This window comes from Nicotiana tabacum, chromosome 20 (assembly GCF_000715075.1).
Source record: "Nicotiana tabacum cultivar K326 chromosome 20, ASM71507v2, whole genome shotgun sequence".
In the NCBI taxonomy this organism is placed as follows: domain Eukaryota; kingdom Viridiplantae; phylum Streptophyta; class Magnoliopsida; order Solanales; family Solanaceae; genus Nicotiana; species Nicotiana tabacum.
The window spans coordinates 13,830,289-13,849,804 of NC_134099.1; the positions used below are offsets into that span (position 1 = coordinate 13,830,289).

The 19,516-nt window shown below is 40.4% G+C and overlaps 3 protein-coding genes and 1 long non-coding RNA gene across 5 annotated transcripts; 2 read left to right on the top strand and 2 right to left on the bottom strand.

The window, feature by feature from the left end:
• Window positions 1–440: 440 nt before the first annotated feature.
• LOC107832197 (uncharacterized) lies at window positions 441–1,993 on the top strand. Its single transcript, XR_001658518.2, has 2 exons — window positions 441–805; window positions 1,584–1,993. It is a non-coding gene; the product is annotated as an uncharacterized LOC107832197 (long non-coding RNA).
• A 2,364-nt stretch (window positions 1,994–4,357) lies between these two features.
• LOC107776118 (protein SUPPRESSOR OF GENE SILENCING 3-like) lies at window positions 4,358–18,708 on the top strand. 2 transcript variants are annotated; one of them, XM_016595950.2, is made up of 5 exons: window positions 4,358–6,716; window positions 6,810–6,956; window positions 13,647–13,730; window positions 14,721–14,850; window positions 16,538–18,708. In XM_016595950.2, exon 5 carries the CDS (start codon window positions 16,569–16,571, stop codon window positions 18,462–18,464), a length of 1,896 nt encoding a protein of 631 aa, XP_016451436.2. In that variant the 5' UTR covers window positions 4,358–6,716; window positions 6,810–6,956; window positions 13,647–13,730; window positions 14,721–14,850; window positions 16,538–16,568; the 3' UTR covers window positions 18,465–18,708. The 2 variants fall into 2 exon arrangements, with proteins under 2 accessions (XP_016451436.2, XP_016451438.2); XM_016595952.2 differs by lacking the exon at window positions 14,721–14,850.
• On the bottom strand, window positions 9,097–9,411 carry LOC142174255 (uncharacterized). The gene has a single exon (XM_075240047.1). The coding sequence runs from the start codon at window positions 9,409–9,411 to the stop codon at window positions 9,097–9,099; it is 315 nt and encodes a 104-aa protein (XP_075096148.1).
• LOC107776122 (uncharacterized) lies at window positions 9,570–11,099 on the bottom strand. The gene is made up of 4 exons (XM_075240048.1): window positions 10,771–11,099; window positions 10,284–10,665; window positions 10,061–10,156; window positions 9,570–9,779 (listed from the first exon to the last, which is right to left on the bottom strand). The coding sequence occupies exons 1-4, from the start codon at window positions 11,097–11,099 to the stop codon at window positions 9,570–9,572; spliced, it is 1,017 nt and encodes a 338-aa protein (XP_075096149.1).
• Window positions 18,709–19,516: the final 808 nt, after the last annotated feature.

Consider the following 19,516-nt stretch of genomic DNA (forward strand, 5'->3'; position numbering starts at 1 on the left):
GAGTCAATATGAATGAAGTGTTATGCCCTTTGGTTTGAAAAAATGCTCCATCTGAATTTCAAAAAATTATGAATGATATTTTCCTTCCTTATACAGACTTTATAATTGTTTATATCGATGATATTATAGTATTTTCAAAAAATATATAATCTCATTTCAAACATTTAGATTTATTTAAAAAGATTATCATCCAGAATGGATTGGTTATATCAAAACCAAAAATGATGATTTTCCAAACTTCTGTTAGATTTCTGAGTCATAACATTGAGAAGGGTAGGATTATTCCTATAAGTAGAAGTATTAAATTTGCTTCTAAGTTCCCTGATATAATTACTAATAAAACCCAGCTTCAGAAATTTCTAGGAAGCTTAAATTATATTTCTCCTTTTATAAAGGACCTTGCTAAAGATACTATTCTTCTTTATGAAAGATTAAAAAAGAACCCCAAAGTTTAGACTGATAGTCATAGTGAAGCAGTCAAGACAATTAAACAAAAGGTTAATAACCTTTCCTGTTTAACTTCGCCAATCACACTTGGGCAAAGGTTGTGGAAACTGATACCTTGTTCAGTTTTATTTTGATAAATGGAATAACTCCCGGAAAAATTATGCAACTGTAGCTAAAGATTTTAAACCTTGTTATCTCTCTTCTTGATCGATCAATTCCGTATGATTAAATCGAAGTATTATTTTCTTGGCAATAAGGTAGAGCGATGGGGATTTCATACATAGTAGGTCCAATTTGTAAATTTGGTTTGACAAAAGTTCAAATCTTTCTGTTGTGGATCAAGTGTCGAGTACTTGAGGTAAACTCAATTCATAACCAATTTGCTTCTTAAATTTCTTGGTATACATTGAATGATTGAGGGTTTAACTTAGATGTAATTTTAAGTAAAATTGGTGCTCCTTCCATCCCAACTTAAATGCACAATTTGGTGTGAACACATTTATTATGGGAAAACTGGAGTTCAATAGAGTAATATTCAAAATTGAAGTGGTAATCTAGGAGTTGATTCTTCGAGGAATTTGAATATTCTTGAGATAAGAATGGACCCCAAAGTACTTCTAATAATCAGGAAAAAACATGAATAAGTGTGAATAAAAAGCCCAAAATAAAAAAGCAGGACAATTAATTTATATGTCAGCGCATGTGTCAAGAGTTCTTGTCTTATTTACTTCTACCTATTTAAAAATGGAGGCTTTTTTCAATTAGAGATAAGTGTGAAGACAATTAATTAGTACATTTTGTTTACTTATATTTTGAATTTGAAATCTTAATAATGCTCGTTCATTTTTAGAGAACTGAAACGTTCTGAAGTCATTACCGAAACCTTAGAAGGAATTAGTCAAGACTGATGATTATTGACTATAAGATTGAAGGACGTGTTTCTTGCCGCAGAGATTTAAAGAGTGCAATTTATGAATATTAAGAGGAGATGGATTAGTGATTCATTTAGAATACACCCTTCTTTTCTTCTTACATTTTTGGCATGTTGATTTAACAGTGTTCATAGAAGTTTGATGTCTGTGTACTCTGTCCGGACAGTTTGAGGATTCCTTACCTTTGTTTTCTTGATTCTGCAGATTCTTACTGGCAATTATTATTATATGATGCCTCTTAAGGCAAAATGCATGATTGTCAAAGTGTACCTCCAAATATACTTGGCAACCTTCCTGAGAATGTTATCGATACCATTCTAATGTGTTTGACTTTACGGGATGTTGTTAGGACAAGCATCTTATCAAAGGGATGGAGGTATAATTGGTGCAGACTTCCAGAATTGACGTTTGATTAGACACTTTTGGAAACAGAAATTGCCTTAATACCCCCTGCACTTGTATTTACAAAAATCATATGCCATCTTTTGACACTTCATGACAGACCAATAACTAGGTTTTCGCTCTCCATTCACTATCATCTTGGACATTGTCCTATGATCGACAACTTGATATGTTATCTCTCTAGGAATGGAATTCAGCATCTTGTTCTTCAACTACCCAAGGATTATGAGTACAAATTGCCTTCTTCATTTTTTACTTGTTTGCAGATGATGCATTTCGCTCTCCATAATTGTTTAATACGTCCTCCATTGGCTTTCAAAGGATTTTATAGGTTAATTAGCCTGGAACTACGTGAAGTAAAAATTTGTTATAGATTTCTTGAGAATTTTATATCTCATTGCCCGTTACTCGAGTACTTTGGTTTTGGGGCAAAAAAATTGTTTTTTGGAAAGCTTTAGACTTTCTTGGAGATGGTGTAGGAAAATCTTGGGAATGCACGCCTCGTTCTCTTTAACGCACTCCTGTCTCTCTAACGGTAACACTGCCATTTCCACCGGCAAATCTCAGCGCCGGCGATTCATCCAGGTGAACCAGGTAAGTTCGACCCTCTCTTTCCCTCTCCTCTCCTCACCTTTCTCTCTCCTTTCTTTATCCTTTCTCTCTCCCGGGTCTCTCTCTTCCTTTCCCTTTCTTTTAACCCTAGCAGCAGCTAGGCCGGCGACCCACCGGCGCAAGCTATCTTCAGCTTTTCCGGCCCAGCCATACCACCCTCCCATGTGTTTCCCCTTTCTTCAAACCTTGCCTCGGCGTTCCTCTAGTTCTCGGGCAGGCACTGTTTTTCGGCGACCGTTCCGGTGACAGTCCTCCCTGTTTTTCTTGGCCTCGGGGTTTGCTGTGTGTGTTGCAGGTAGCACTGTTGGCGGCTGTTTGGTGACGGGTGGGAGGTGCACGGACAAGCATAGCGGAGCAGGCCATTTGACAGTCACAAAGGGCTGGACGTCGGGTTCCAAAGCACCCAGGTTATATTTGCGGGAATTGCTGCAGCTGCCTAGGCAAGCGCGAGGCATACGGGCGAGTAGAGCGGAGCATCTCCGGGCGCATCAAGTCATATTCCCAGGTTCTTTCGATCGGGAGTTGGTACCTCCCGTTTTCTTGCCTCTTTCTCTGTGTTAGATAATTTGTGGTTATCTAGTTAGCACCATTTTAAGCGTCTTTTTAGTATTTTAGTATACTTGTAGTTGCAACCGGTTATTTTCTGGTTTGGGCCCGGGTTAGTGCCTCCCGAAGTCTGTCGTAGGTATAGTGGACGCGGTGTGGGATGGTAGAGTAAGGTCATGTCCTCGAGGGGTGTCGGGGGTGAGAAGGGGGGTGGGGAGGGGGTTAGGGGTTGGGTCGAGAGGAAAGGAGGGTAAGGAGAAAGAAGGAGGCTGTAGATTGAGGATCGGGTCGTGGAACATAGGCACGCTGACGGGTAAGTCTATTGAGTTGGCAAAGATTCTCCAGAAGAGAAAGGTTAATATAGCTTGTGTCCAGGAGACTAGGTGGGCAGGGTCGAAGGCGAGGAATGCGGACGAGTATAAGTTGTGGTACTCTGGAGTCATGAGGGGTAAGAATGGAGTGGGTATTTTGGTGGATAGGGATCTTAGAGAGTCTGTGGTTGAGGTTAGGCGAGTGAATGATAGGCTAATGTGTATTAAGTTGGTCATTGGTGAGTGCACCCTCAATGTAGTTAGCGCTTACGCGCCGCAATCGGGCTTGGATGAGGAGGTTAAGAGGCGCTTTGGGAGGGTCTGGATGAGATTGTGCGTAGTATTCCTCCTACTGAAAGGTTATTTATTGGAGGGGATTTTAATGGCCATATCGGGGCAGCTGCTGGCAGTTATGGTGAGGTGCATGGTGGCTTTGGCCTTGGGGATAGGAACGGAGGAGGTACTTCGCTGTTAGACTTCGCTAAGGCTTTCGAGCTGGTGATTGCGAACTCAACTTTTCCGAAGAGGGAGGAGCATCTGGTTACTTTCCGAAGTTCGGCGGCGAAGACTCAGATCGATTACCTTCTCCTCAGAAGGTGTGATAGAGGGTTGTGCAAGGATTGCAAGGTTATCCCGGGAGAGACCCTCGCGACTCAGCATAGGCTCTTAGTGATAGGACATCGGCATTATGATGAAGAGGAAGAAGAGGTATGCTCGTGGCCGACCAAGGATTAGATGGGGAGCTTTAACCAAGGATAAAGCCCAGGAATTGGAGGGGCGGTTATCTGCTATGGGAGCTTGGAGGAGTAGTAGAGACGCGAGCACTATGTGGTCAACTACGGCGAACTATGTGAGGAAGGTGGCGAGAGAGGTGCTAGGTGTATCGAAGGGTTTTTCTGGCAGACACCAAGGAGACTGGTGGTGGGATGACATAGTCCAAGGTAAAGTAGAGGCGAAGAAGGTGGCGTACGCGAAGTTGGCAGGGAGCTCAAGCGAGGAGGAGAGGAGAAGAGAGCAAATAGAGAGAGGTATAGAGTGGCTAAGAAGGAGGCGAAACTGGCGGTCACGGAGGCTAAGAATGCAGCGTTTAGCCTTATATACGAGGAATTAGGGGAGAAAGGAGGGTACATGAAGTTGTTTCGGCTGGCTAAAGCGAGGGAGAGGAAGGCCCGGGACCTGGATCAAGTGAGGTGCATCAAAGAAGAGGATGGTAGAGTATTGATGGGAGATCCCTAGATTAAGCGGAGATGGAAGACGTACTTCTATGGTCTTCTAAATGAGGAGGGGGACCGGGATATAGCGCTAGGGGACTTGGGGCATTCGGAGAATCTCCGAGATTTTAGGTATTGCAGGCGCATCAGGATTGACGACGTCGTGGGGGCTTTGCGTAAGATGAGTAGGGGTAGAGCGACCGGGCCAGATGAAATTCCGGTTGAGTTTTGGAAGTATGTGGGTAGAGCAGGATTGGAATGGCTGACTGGGTTGTTCAATGTAATGTTTAGGACGAAAAGGATGCCGGAGGAATGGAGGTCAAGTACAGTGGTACCGTTGTACAAGAACAAAGGTGATATCCAGTGTTGTAACAATTATAGGGGTATCAAGTTACTTAGCCATACCATGAAAGTCTGGGAGAGGGTGGTGGAGGTGAGGGTGAGGAAGACGACGTCTATATCCGACAATCAGTTTGGATTCATGCCGGGCCGCTCTACTACGGAAGCTATCCACCTTATTAGGAGGTTGGTGGAACAGTACAGGGATAAGAAGAAGGATCTGCATATGGTGTTTATTGACTTGGAGAAAGCGTATGACAAGGTTCCTAGGGAGGTGCTCTGGAGATGTCTTGAGGCGAAGGGCGTGCCGGTAGCCTATATAAGAGCGATCAAGGATATGTATGATGGAGCTAAGACTAAGGTTAGGACTGTGGGAGGCGACTCGGAGCATTTCCCGGTTGTTATGGGATTACACCAAGGCTCTGCGCTTAGCCCATTCTTATTTGCCTTGGTGATGGATGCTTTGACACATCATATTCAAGGGGAGGTGCCATGGTGTATGCTATTTGCTGATGACATTGTTCTAATTGACGAGACGAGGGCAGGTGTTAACGAGAGATTGGAGGTTTGGAGACAAACTCTCGAGTCTAATGGTTTCAAATTGAGTAGGTCTAAGACAGAGTACCTGGAGTGCAAGTTTAACACTGAGTCGAGGGATGTAGGTGGGGACGCGAGGCTTGGGTCACAGGTCATCCCAAGAGAGATAGCTTCAAGTACCTTGGGTCGGTGATTCAGGGGGACGAAGAGATCGACGAGGATGTCACTCACCGCATAGGGGCGGGCTGGATGAAATGGAGGCTTGCATCTGGAGTCTTGTGTGACAAGAAAGTGCCACCGATACTCAAAGGTAAGTTTTATAGAGCTGTGGTTAGACCGGCAATGTTGTATGGGGCAGAGTGTTGGCCGGTTAAGAACTCCCATATCCAGAGGTTGAAAGTAGCAGAGATGCGGATGCTGAGGTGGATGTGCGGGCACACTAGGATAGACAAGATCAGGAATGAAGATATTCGGAGGAATGTGGGCGTCGCCCCTGTGGATGACAAGATGCGGGAAGTGAGGCTTAGATGGTTCGGGCACGTGCAGAGGAGAAGCATCGATGCGCCGGTGAGGAGGTGTGAGCGGTTGGCCGTGGTGGGCACGAGAAGAGGTAGAAGGAGACCTAAGAAGTATTGGGGAGAGGTGATCAGGCAGGACATGGTTCGTCTGCAGATTTCCGAGGACGTGGCCCTTGATAGGAAGGCCTGCAGGACTAGCATTAGAGTTGTAGGATAGGGGTAGTAGAGCTTGCCTTTCTGCATGCCGGGGGCGAGGCGGGGTTGGATTGGGGTTGATCTTAGATGGTTGGCAGTTTATGTTGAACCCACACTATTCTTGTTGTTTATCTTAGATTCCCTAGACTCTGGCTACTGTTATTGCATGTCATTCATCTTTTGATTTTTATGCTTCTGTTACTATAATGATTTTTACTGGAGTTACCAATGAATTCTTTTTTCTTTTCTTGTTTTCCTTGTTTTTCTCTATTTCCGTCATTCTGAGCCGAGGGTCCATCGGAAATAGCCTCTCTGTCCTATCAGGCCAGGGGTAAGGTCTGCGTATACACTACCCTCCCCAGACCCTACTATGTGGGATTTTACTGGGTAGTTGTTGTTGTTGTTGTTGATTGCCCGTTACTGGAGTACTTGGTATTGCAGATATCATATAGTTTTTTAAGCAATATTCAAATTATTGCTCCCTGTTTGAAATCCTTTGACTTCGCAAAAGGTTCTGTTTTTCTAATAAATTCTCCTCTTCTTCCGAAACTTTCACTTGTGAATACGGATTTTTCTATGGGGCATGGAAAATATGGTCTTGCCAAGTTTTTTGAGTCTTTTCCTGCTCTCAAGGCATCTCCACTTGGATTATTGTGTGGTGTCCAGGTAAATGTTGCTCCATGATTTCATTATTGTGCATCTTTTGCCGTTGTTCTTTTGGCCTTTGAGTGGTCCTGATTTATGGCATTGTCTTTTTAGTCCTTGGTTGCAGGTGAAGTACCAAAAGAGCTCCCCTCTGCTCTTACGCGTCTTTACTTATCTGATGTTTGTGTAGATGAAGGTTGGACTTTATGTGCTCTTTGCTTGATCAGAAGCTCCCCATATTTACAAGAAATTGAAGTTCAGGTTTAAAAACTACTACTTTTTTTCCTCTGTTTTCTGTATGTAATTCCTTTTTTATTTCATAATCTTAAATCCTCAATGTTAGTTCAGACTGATGGTCTTTTATTAATCTGTAGTTGGACTATGAACTTTCCAATATATGGTGGTTAGATCAGGAGACCAGCTGTGTTTCTCTTGAAGTAAAAGGTTTTTCAAATGTGCCAATATTAAATCACCTAAGAGTGGTTAAGGTGATAAATACAACAGGCAAAAAGTGTGAAAAGTTGCTTATTAAGCTTCTATTAGCCAAGTCTCTGATGCTCGTAAGAATGGTAATTGAGACCAGGTTAGATTCTCCTGTAACAAGACTTGAGTTACTCACAGAGCTAATACAATTTCCGCGGGCATCACCTAATGCGGAAGTTATCTATATAGGTTCATAGGGTGCTATCCAGATCAGAGTCCTGTCTATCTTCGCTGGTCTTTTACACCACCATGATCTTTGTCTTAGATAGTTTGGAAGTTAATTAAGGCAAATAGAGAGAAATGAGTGTGGATGGTGTAGTATATGGTGGTGTTTCGGCATTGCCTTTTGATAGATAATGGATTTCAGTTTGGATAACAGTACCTTCTTACTGCTTCTAATAAGAATGAGATGATTACAAATTTTCTTGCTGTCCTATTTCAGAAGTTAAAATTTTTCAAAACAATCCTGAATATGTGATCCAATTTCAATAGCATACACGATATTGTATCCTTCCTGCACGTGTAATGTCACTTTCTAGCTTGTTCATCAGTCATAACAAAGCGATGAAGATTTGCACTCTTTATAATTGACCAACAAACCTTTGTTTGGGATTGATTTGATATGTTATAAGGGAAAATGCTTAAGTATCCCCCAACCTATGATCGAAGTTCCAACTACACATTTTTCCTTTTCGGGGGTCCTATTACCACCGAACTATTTTAAAATAGAAAAAATTCACCCTTGAAACACTACAACCAGATTTCTGCTGGGAGGTGAACTACACGCCCTAGACAAGTGTATATTTCATTAAAAAAATATTTTCTGTTCTTTCCCTTATTTTTTTCTCTCTTTTCTCTTTTTTCATTTACTTTTGTCCCCACCAAACTAGACAACAAAGTTTCACGCTATGTTCTAATTTTTGGCCCTTGATCTGTTCCTTTTTTTTTGCTGCTAAGCGAGGCTTAAGGCCTTTAAGTGGCTATTGTGGTGGTGACGTTTTGGATGGTTTCTATCACCGGTAATTGTGGGGGCATAAAAATGGTGGCTCTTATAATTAAGAGGCGAGTAATGGTGAATGATGTGAGTATATATATATATGTCTGTTGGGTGGGGGTGGTCGTTCGGGCAGTTTGGATTAGATATAAAAAATTCGATTCAGATTTTTGGTTTTCGGATTGAAGAAATAAAAATACTAATCCAATCCAAATAAGTTAGGATTGGATCGGATTTTTTAATTTCAGTTTCGGATTAATCTGTTTAGATATTTTGGATTTTTGTTTGAGCCTATAAGTTGAGATGTTTTTTTTTTTTTTTTTTATAAAAAATGAACATTTACATGAAGTATGCATGTTAAATTATCTAAAAAGTTTCTTATTCTCACTGCAATCATCCCAATAAAGTATTCAAGTAACAAAATCATCATCAAGAAAATACAACAGAGATGTTCACAAGGCCCATACAACAACATACCTAGTATAATCCCATAAGTGGGGTGTGAGGAGGGTAATGTGTACGCATGCCTTACCCCTACCTGGGGAGGTAGAGAGACTGTTTCCGATAGACCCTCGACTCAAGAGAAGGTGGAAAGGAAGAAAAGGGAAGAAGAAGAAGAAAGAGGGGGGAGAAAGACAGATGAGGGAGACAAAAGACGATAAGGAAAAAGAGGAGAAAAAGTAGCATCAGATAGTAACAATCAGAGAGCAACAATTTCCAGTAAAAGGGAGAAAGAGTAGCATCAAGTATTTATAATCAGGGAACAACAATTTCCAGTAGCAATTTTCAAAAACACTGGATGTGGTTGCTAAGTACTAGATATAATAACAAACTAAAAAGAAGTAACTTTCAACCAACAACAAGAATATTACTAGTACTACTGGTAACCTAGGAGAAACTCAAAACTACCTGTCAACCCACAACTTAAATCCTCGACCTCCACACCTTCTTATCGCTAGTCATGTCCTTGGTTAGGTGAAGCACTAACATGTCATGTCTAATCACCTCTCCCCAATACTTCTTTGGTCTACCCCTGCCTTTCCTTAAGCCTGCAATGGTCAACCTCTCACAGCTCCTAACCGAGGCATCTATGTTTCTCCTTCTCACATGCCCAAACCATCGCAACCTCGATTCCCGCAACTTGGCTTCCATTGATGCCACTTCCATCTTATCCCTAATAACTTCATTTCTTATCTTGTCTTTCCTGGTATGTTCACACATCCATCTCAACATCCTCATTTCAGCCACGCTCATCTTCTGGACATGAGACTTTTTGACGGGCCGACACTCAGCTCTATACAACATAGCCGATCTAACCACCACCTTATAGAATTTACCCTTAAGTCTAGGCGGCACATTCTTATCGCATAAAACCCCAAAGCTAGCCTCCATCTCATTCAACCTACTCCATTGCAGTGAGTAACATCCTCGTCAATCTTTCCGTTGCCTTGGATTATGGACCCAAGATACTTGAAACTATCTCTTGTGGGAATGACTTGAGTATCAGTCTTCACTTCCACTTCTTCTTGATGCCTCTCATCACTGAACTTGCACTCCAAGTATTCAGTTTTCGACCTACTCAACTTGAAACCTTTGGACTCCAGCATCTATCTCCAAACTTCCAACCTAGCGTTATCACCATCTCACGTCTCGTCAATCAGAAATATGTCATCAGCAAATAACATACACCACGACACCCTCCCTTGTATGTGTCGTGTCAGCCCATCCAACGCTAGGGCAAACAAAAATGGGCTAAGGGCTGACCCTGATGCAACCCCATCTCCACAAGGAAATGCTCTGAATCTCCTCCCGCAGTCCTCACCGAAGTTTTAGCACCTTCGTACATGTCCTTAATCACCCTAATTTACGCCACCGGGACTCAGCTGACCTCCAAACATCTCCATAACGCCTCCCTCGGGACATTGTCATAAGCCTTCTCTAGGTCAATGAACACCATGTGCAAGTCCTTTTTCCTCTCCCTATACTGCTCCACCAATCGTCTCACAAGGTAAATGGCTTTTGTAGTTTGACCGTCCCGGCATAAATCCGAACTGGTTCTTAGAGATATATACACCTGTCCTCACTCTCTGCTCCACCATCCTCTCCCAAACCTTCATAGTGTGACTCAGTAGCTTGATATCGCTATAGTTGTTGCAGTTCTGGATATCACCTTTGTTTTTGTACAACGGAATCATCAAACTCCACCTCCAATCGCCGGGCATCTTCTTTGTCTTGAAAATGACGTTAAACAGGCTAGTAAGCCACTCCAAGCCTACCCTACCCGCTACTTTCCAAAATTCTACCGAGATCTCATCAGGCCCCATCGCGTTACCCCTGCTCATCTTCCGTATTGCCACAACAACCTCCTCACACTTAATACGCCTACAAAATCCAAAATCTCTCCAACTCTCTGAGTTCTCCAACTCACCTAGCATGATGTTCCTATCCCCTTCCTCGTTTAAGAGTCTATGGAAGTACTCCTGCCATTTACGCCTGATACACACCTCTTCCACCAATACCTTACCATCTTCGTCTTTGATGCACCTCACTCGATCCAGTTCCCAAGCCTTCCTCTCCCTAATCTTGACTAACTTCTACAGCTTCCTATCCCCTCTTTTGCCCCCAAGATCCTCATACAATCTTTCAAAAGCTGCAGTCTCAGCCGCCGTGACCACGAGCTTCGCCTCTCTCCTTGCCTTCTTATAACACTCCCTATACAATCTCCGCTCTTCCTCGTCCGTGCTCCCCATTAGCTTCAAATACGTCGCTTTCTTAGCTTTCACTTTACCTTGGATCTCCTCATTCCACCACCAGTCCCCCTTGTGGCCACCCGAGTAACCCTTCGAAACCGCTAACACCTCCCTAGCTGCTTCCGTAATGCAGTTCGCTGTCGTGGTCCACATACTACTCGCGTCCCCAATATTCATCTAGGCCCCCATAGCTAACAGCTTCTCCCCTAACTCCTGAAAGGACAGGGACTTACCTGGGTCCGGTGGTCAGTTCGGAAAAACCGGTAGAGAAAGGACAGGGACTTACCTGGGTCCGGTGGTCGTCGGTTGTACGTCGGCGACCGTCGGTGGTGGTGGGGTTGGGGTTGGAGCAGACATACGTTAGATAGATAGAGACATTAGAGAGAGAGACAAAAAGTAAAGTATGACCACACAAAAACAAAAAAACCAGGAGCCACCAAATTTGGATTTCTAGTGTGTCTAAATAGAAAATATTCTCATAGTAATTTAGTAACTAATATTGAATATATGATTATATGAGATAATGCCTAGTATTAAATGGGTTGGGTAATGACTTATTACCATTGGCATATGAATAATGGACTAAATATGAAGTATAAATATTTTGGTTTTTCGGATATTTAAAAATCCGAAGTGCCAAATCCAACATTCAATCCGAAATCCAAAATTTTTAAAAATTAAGTCCGTCGTCCAATCCGTAATTCGAGAATCCAAACCAAAACTCCATAAAATTCAGATTTCGGTTTGGATTATGGGTTTGCCCAAACTATGCCCTCCCCTACTGTTGGGTAAGAAAAAGGCTTCTTTCGGTTTGAAATTTCAAAAACTCTATTTTTTCTGGCAAAAAATAAAAAAATAAATAGATTTTCCGGTGATGGATATTTCCAAATCTGAATGGTTTTGCTTTACGTATGTATAAATTTTTAATGAAAGTATGATTTGTGTATTCGAGAGGGAGAGACAGGAAGAAAACTAACCGAAAAAATTAAAGAAGAAGGCCATAAAAGTCGCCGGCGAGTGTTGTGTATTGTTGACTGGAATAGTGAAGTAGAGAAGAAGAAGGAAAAGACAAAGACAAAGAAAAAAGAAAGTATATTTTTAAGTTTAACAAAATTGAGAAAGTAATATTTTAAAATCGTTTTTTTCTTCTCACTCTCTAAGAGAGTGATATACACACTCTACTACCTAAGCCTTTAGGATGCAATTAATTATACTCTAAAGTAGTATAATGAGGTAATAGGACCCTCGAAAAGGAAAGGTGTGCAGTTGGAACTTCGATTTTTTCCCTAATACTCAATAAAACCTAATGTACCTTAAAAATAATCAAATATAATGAATATTTTATGATTCAGTGCGGCGACGACAAAAAACACTAGGTGATTTCTTCTCATTTGTCCAACCCTTGGTGGATAGAGTTACCTGATATCTGTGGCTAGTCTGCGGTGGCAGGTATCCCGTTGAATTAATCGAGGTGCGCGCAAGTTGACCTGAACACCACGGTTATAAAAAAAAAGTGCGAATGAAAAGTAGAAGTAGAAAGGAATCTAAAAGGAGTTGTCCCATATATGAAAAGGAAGAAATACTCTTACCCGCTTTTAAGACCACCTTTGCCTATTTGAAACTCAATCTACAAAAGAATGTGATCAAATCTCCACTGACAAAAGCCCGGTAATGGCTATTATTTCTCCCAGTATATCTATTTTGACCATTAGAATATACACTATTTCTCCTACATATTAAAGCCAACTTTTCACTTAAAGGAATATTCTCATTTTGAGAAGCAAGGAAAAGAGGAAAAACTTTTAATCCAGGAACAAAGGAGAAGAAGGTTTCTGGTACGCTTCGAGTTCTTTCATGGTTTCTTTTTTTAATACTCCCTAAATTGGAGTTTGTTTCAGTTATATAGATTCTATAATTGCACTCAAGGGTGTGGCCTAGACACCTAGTGGTCAAGGGTGTGGGTTGGGAACCTGCGATCTTAGGCTCAAATCCGAGCAGAGACAAAAAACACTAGGTGATTTCTTCTCATCTGTGAAAGCCTCGGTAGATAGACTTACTTGGCACCTAATGCTAGTGGGAGGTAGTAGATATCCCGCGGAATTAGTTGATTTGCGCACAAGCTGGCCCAGACACCACCGTTATCAAAAAAGAAAAAAAAGTAAAAAATATATATTACGTAATTATGTTGAGATGAACTTTGTAATGTTATGTATTATGAGTGGATTATTCAGTTCCATTGTTTTTATTTATTTATTGATGGTAATGGATAGTTCCATTGTGTTTATACTTTGAAAGCATGCTCAGGGTTTTTGCAGATTGTGGGAAATTAAATGCTACTGAGCTTAATTTGGCATGGAAAAATAAATAAACCACTAAATTCCATTGAAAATTTCATTAAGTTGGAGTAGTGATTTTTATAAAACTTATCCTAATAATGAATGAACAATAATGCAAGTGTTAAAACTAGTACTCCTTCCATAAAAGAAAAAAGGTAGCTCTTCTCTTCCAACTTAAGTCTACAATTTGGTATATATGGACACAATTATTAAGGTAACATTGGAGTTGAAGTGTTGGAAAATGATATTGAGTCTGGTCCGTCGGCCCATAATGGTATTAATTTTAGCCCATTAGCTTATCCTCCTTCTCAACCCTATTTATTACCTATAAATATACCATTATGGGTGAAAAAAGGTTAACTTCTCTACATCATCTTGGGATTAGCAGGTTGTGGACAAAGAAAATTCATCTGTTTCCTACGGTCACACAAGTCGTGGTTGTTGCAGATCTGCTTTCGCTAAGGAGAAACTCGTAAGTCTCCTAAACTACTATTTTGTTCAAATATTACAAATAGCATCTAGACTAAGTTGCTAGGACTCTTCACATTCCGTACCACATCCGTGTCGACATGACGTGGGTGTGGGTAGGAGATTCGTACCGAATATGATCAACCGATTTTGGGTGCTAAAACGACTGAAGAATTTGGGACAGATACAACGATTAATGAAATTAAAATAAAAGCTAAGGTGAAATAGAAAAAAATGCAATACCGTTGTATGTAAAACTTTTTATATCAGTCTTTTTCCTTCTATTTCCTTTTCGGATTGTGCTCTTGATTAATAATTTCTCCTTCTCTTAATACCCTGTAAGGTTTTCAATTAATGTCTCATGATTTAGACATATTTTTATAACACTATTTTACCTTTTTAAATTATTTTTAGCTGAATCCCCCTATCCGTACCTCGATACGTACTCCCAAATCTTAAAGTTTAGATCATGAAGTATCCGACCTATATATCCACATTTGTACTGGATACTCGCATCCAAGTCTGAGCAACTAAGCATCTAGATGAATGTGGTAGTCTAAGAGTTAAAATGAAGTTGATCTTCTTTTTGAAGAATTTGAATATTAATGGGTCCCAAAATGAAGTTGATCTTCTTTTTGAAGAATTTGAATATTCTTTGAAATATGAGTGGGTCCCAAATTACATCTTTGGTAATCTAATAATTTAAAAAATATTAATAAGTGTAAATAAAAAGTGAAAGTGATTTTTATTAAACTTATCCTAATAATGAATGAACAATAATGCCAATGTTAAAACTAGTACTCCTTCCATAAAATAAAAAAAAGGTAGCTCTTTTCTTCCAACTTAAGTCCACAATTTGGTATATATGAACACAATTATTAAGGTAACATTGGAGTTTAATAATGTTGGAAAATGATATTGAGTCCGATCCGCCCATAAGGGAGTTAATTTTAGCCCATTAGCTTATCTTCCTCCTAAACCTTTATGGGTGTAGGAAAAAAAAAGGTTAGCTTCTCTACATCATCTTGGGGATTAGTAGGTTGCGGACAAAGAAAATTCATCCGTTTCCTACCGGTAATACAAGTCGTGGTTGTTGCAGATCCGCTTCCGCTAAGGAGAAACTCGTAAGTCTCCTAAACTAGTATTTTGTTCTAATACTGCAATTAGCATCCAGACGGACTCTTCACTTTCAGTACCGCACTCGTGTCGACATGACATGGGTGTGGGTATGAAATCCGTGTCGAACATGGTCAACCAATTAAAGCTAGGCTGAAATTGAAGAAATGCAATACCTTGTATATAAAAATTTCTATATCGGTCCTTTTCCTTTTATTTTCTTCTTGGATTCTGCTCTTGATTACTCCCTCTGTTCCAGTTTACGTGAACCTATTTCCTTTTTGGTCCGTTCCAAAAAGAATGAACCCTTTCTAAATTTGGTAACAATTTAGCTTAAAGTTACGACGTTACCCTTAATGAGAAGCTTTTATAACCACATAAATACTGTGGGCCCCATTTGAACTTGTTTAGGGCCACAAATTCCAAAAGTCTTCATTTTTTACTTAAACTCCGTGCCCAGTCAAACAGGTTCACATAAATTGGAACGGAGGGAGTAATATTTTCTATTTCTCGAAATACCTTGTAAGGTTTCCAAATAATGTCTCATAATTTAGACATATCTTTATAACTCTATTTTACATTTTTGAATTATTTTTCACTTAGTCTCCCCGCGTGTATCCATACCTAGATATGTACTCCGGAATCTTAAAGTTTAGATCATGCGCATCGGACACCTGCTCCCAAATCTGAGCAACTAAGCATCTTGATGAATGTTGTAGTTTAAGAGTTAAAGTGATGTTGATTTTCTTTAATATGAATGGGTCCCAAAGTACATCTTTGGTAATGTAACAATGCAAAAAATATAGGTAAGTGTAAATAAAAAGTGAAAGTAGACAGGAAAGTTAAAAAAGGAAGAAAAATAAATTTGAGATAGTGCATGTGTCAAGAATTTCTAGTCATTAAGAATAGGAATAGAGACAACTTTTTGATGTTGAAGACCTCCATGCTCATTATTTCTTTATGGAAGATTCAGTTCAGACAACTGAGAAGTTCATTCTTTTGGACCATTAGAACAGTTTTTACATCTTGCAAATTAAAACCAAGTTTTCACATGAAGGCCGGCCTACTCTACTATCTTAAAGAGAATTATAATCTCATTCCTTTGTCTGCTACTTTGGCATTCAAGATGTCATTATATGCACAAGAGATTGGAAAATAAATTTGGCGAGCCAAAGGTAATTTTAATGACTAGAACTAACGGCTAGGAAAGAATCATGAGAATATTTGGCAATTGAAAACTAATGGCTAGCTAGCTAGAAGAGGAGATTTTTGGGATAGTTTGACTTAGTCTATTCTTAAGCAATTGAATGCAGAATCCTTCAACCGCTTTCCTTAGTTGGCATATCTCCTTCCTTTTCATGTCTCACCTCTGCCTCCCTTCAAACATTTAAAACTTTAACTTGAAATTGTGCCCCAGCAGTTGAAGGCACGTTCAAATTCAAGAATCTTGGTATGCTTGTGAGTGCTTTCATGTTTTTCCTCTTAATAATCATTTCTTTTCCTTTTTTATTAATTTTAGTCCATGTAAAAAGGCTTTATCTTCTTGATCTCGTTCACCTTTCCTACTGAAAGTTGTATGCTTCTGTCTCGTCGATTTGATTTATAAAATTGAAACATATGGAATTATTTCTCAGTCGAAATTCTCATGTTATTTTCATCAGTTTCTGTTTTTTTGTTGACATCTTCCTTCAACAGCAAATCCCAGTTCGTGTAGTTTCATCCAGATATGAGTTCCAGCAAAAGGGTTGAGAAGTCTTCTAATTCATCAGGAAAGCAGAAAGCTATATGGGAAACAACTACTACACCAATGGTCGATGATATAAACGTAGGCGTAGAAGATATGGGGTTGAACTCTGATCAAAATGATGGATGGGTAGTGTGTGCTAGAAAGTCCAAGAACAAGGGTGGAAGTAGCAGTGCTGGAATGAAGCAATGGATTTCTCAGAATCCCACTCCAAAAGCCAAACTGGGAATGCGTAACAATATTGTTGGATCATTAGGACAGGGTTCTAGGAATAACTGGTCTACACCTAATTATCATCCTCGAATACCTGCTGGCAGAGAATGCTACACACCAACACCCGCTGCAGTTCCTCCTGCCCTGAAGAATGGTTGGGATTGGTCATCTGTCGCTCGTTCCAATGAGGACCAAGATACTTATTCCCCTGTCGCTGATGATGTCAAGGCTTCCTGTGAACATGATGGGGAGGATAATGAATCGGATTTGCCTGATGATGACAGTGATGATGAGCTTCCGAGTGATGACGACTTTGATGATCACTCGGATGTAAATGAAATGAGTCATGAGGCACGCAAGGAAAGTCGTTGGTTCAAGAACCTTTTCAAATGTCTTGACAGTTTGACTGTCACTGAGATTAATGATCCGGAACGACAGTGGCACTGCCCTGCATGCAAAGGTGGTCCGGGTGCAATTGAGTGGTTTCCAGGGATACGGTCAGTGATGATCCACGCAAAAACGAAAGGATTTAGGATGAAATTACACAGACAACTTGCTCAACTTTTGGAGGAAGAGCTGCGTCAGAGGGGAACTTCTGTTGTACCTCCAGGTGAAGTGTATGGAAGATGGGATGGCGGCGAATATGAAGATAAGGAAATAGTGTGGCCACCGACGGTGATTATCATGAACACGGTGCTTGAGAGAGATGAAAATGACAAGTGGATTGGAATGGGAAATCAGGAGTTGCGTGATTATTTCAGCTATTATGCTGCTGTCAAGACAGCGCGAAGTTCATATGGTCCACAAGGCCATCGCGGTATCAGTGTATTGATTTTTGAGGCCACTCCCGTGGGATACATGGAGGCTGTACTTCTCAGTGAGCAGTTTTCTGAAAAAGGAAGTGATAGAGATGCATGGGAACACAATCCAGATCGCTTTTATCCTGGGGGGAAACGTAAGCTTTATGGTTACATGGCAGAGAAAAGAGACATGGACAACTTTAACCGTCATTCACATGGGAAATCAAGGCTGAAGTTCGAGATTCGGTCATTGAGAGAAACTGTTATGAATCCAGCGATGCAGATGTCGGAGGATAATCAACAGCTCATATGGTTCAAGAACCAAGCCACTAAGCACCAAAAGCGGGCTAAAGCTACTGAAGAGTCTCTAAGACTGGTGAGTGAAAAGCACCGTCAGACAGTTGAAGAGAACAAGATTGTCAGACTGAGAACTAAGATGCACCATGAACGGAACAAGGAAGAGATGGAGTATCTAGAGCAGTTTTTCAGCGATCAGTTGAAAATGATTTACGATGCCAGGACCGCTGAGGAGGACAAGTTTGAAAAGATACAGCAGAAACAGCGTGCGATGATCTATCAATCTAATGCAACTATTTCCTTGGCTGAGGATCATCGACTCAGGGCAGAGAAAGTTGCGAAATTTATCAAACTTCAGGACCATGAAATGGAAGAATTTGTGGAAGAGAGGGATAGTCTGATAAGAGCTCATGAAGATAGGGTAGCTGCAATGAGACGCAAATACTGGCTGCAATACTCGGAAGAGGTAGTTGCACTTGAGAAGTATTTTGATCTCGAACTGGCTAAGCTGATGGGGAAGTACTCATCAAAGCAATCTGAGCAGGTCAACAGCAGTGATGCCGTGTGACCCTATAGTAATACTATTCAAGCGCCATTTTAGCTTTAAATTTCTGTGAACTTGGGATCCTTCACTGACTTTTATAATCCTGGTCTGTCCATGTGTTTTGATGATGCTAAAGAAATGATTCTAGTAGTTACATTATATCCTAAAAGATATGGCTTGAACTATTTGTTCTAGAAGTAACGATGCACTCTAGCTGCTATTAAGTCATATTTTCAGGGGTTTAATTATTTATTTTTGGGTTGTGAAACCTGTCTGTCGCCTTATGTTTGATCACTTAACTGGTTGCTTTTCTTGGTAATTGAAGGATTCTGCAGTATGTCTTCTAATTCCTTTCTAATTATTACGTACTCTACTGAAATTGTTTATGATCGACATATGCTCTATCCAATTCTGCAGAGAACTTGATGGCTTCTTTGTGAAGGAAGGAACTTTTTTTTATATGCTCAAGTTCTATCGATTTGATGAAATTGTCACCAAATCTCTTCTGCTACATCTTGGTGAAATAGAGAGTTTTAGAGTACGCATTCCTTATCACATTTCATTGGTGCTTCCTGATATGAACAAATGGATATTATATTTATCTTGGAGGAAAATCAAGAAATTAACCTTAACACACAAGTATGTTACTTATCGTCATAAATTACCTCCATATTTCTTCTCTTGTTTGGATTTGACATACTTGAAGCTCCATAATTTTGTTCTTTCAGCACCACTAGAGTTTTAAGGCTTCCTAAATCTGTACCGATTACTTCTTAAGGGGGTTGAGTTTACGGACAACTGTTTCGAAAGAGTTATTTCTAGCTGCCCTGTTCTTAAAACACTTTCATTGCACCGTTGCTTTGGTATTCACCATTTTAATATCACTGGTTCTAATCTCAAGAGGTTCCTTATCAAGGACGATGAGAAATTCAAATCAATCTCCTTAGAGAATGCTTCTAACTTGTCTGAAGTGTCTGTTTCATTGGAGAGAGTTGTAACAGGCAGGGAAGGCAAACCTGTTTCTGATTTGGGTACATTTGTGGATACCCTGCCTAAAGTCAAAATACTTCGTCTTA

What these genes read in the sequence shown, in the direction of transcription:
- LOC107776122 (XM_075240048.1), bottom strand. Translation starts at nt 11,099, where the DNA reads ATGAATATTGGGGACGCGAGTAGTATGTGGACCACGACAGCGAACTGC. An exon ending in AAAAGAGGGGATAGGAAGCT is followed by an intron (nt 10,666 to 10,770) that starts GTAGAAGTTAGT and finishes GGTGTGTATCAG; the next exon opens with GCGTAAATGGCAGGAGTACT. An exon ending in CGTTATGGAGATGTTTGGAG is followed by an intron (nt 9,780 to 10,060) that starts GTCAGCTGAGTC and finishes GTTTGGAGATAG; the next exon opens with ATGCTGGAGTCCAAAGGTTT.
- LOC107776118 (XM_016595950.2), top strand. Translation starts at nt 16,569, where the DNA reads ATGAGTTCCAGCAAAAGGGTTGAGAAGTCTTCTAATTCATCAGGAAAG.
- LOC142174255 (XM_075240047.1), bottom strand. Translation starts at nt 9,411, where the DNA reads ATGAGGATGTTGAGATGGATGTGTGAACATACCAGGAAAGACAAGATA.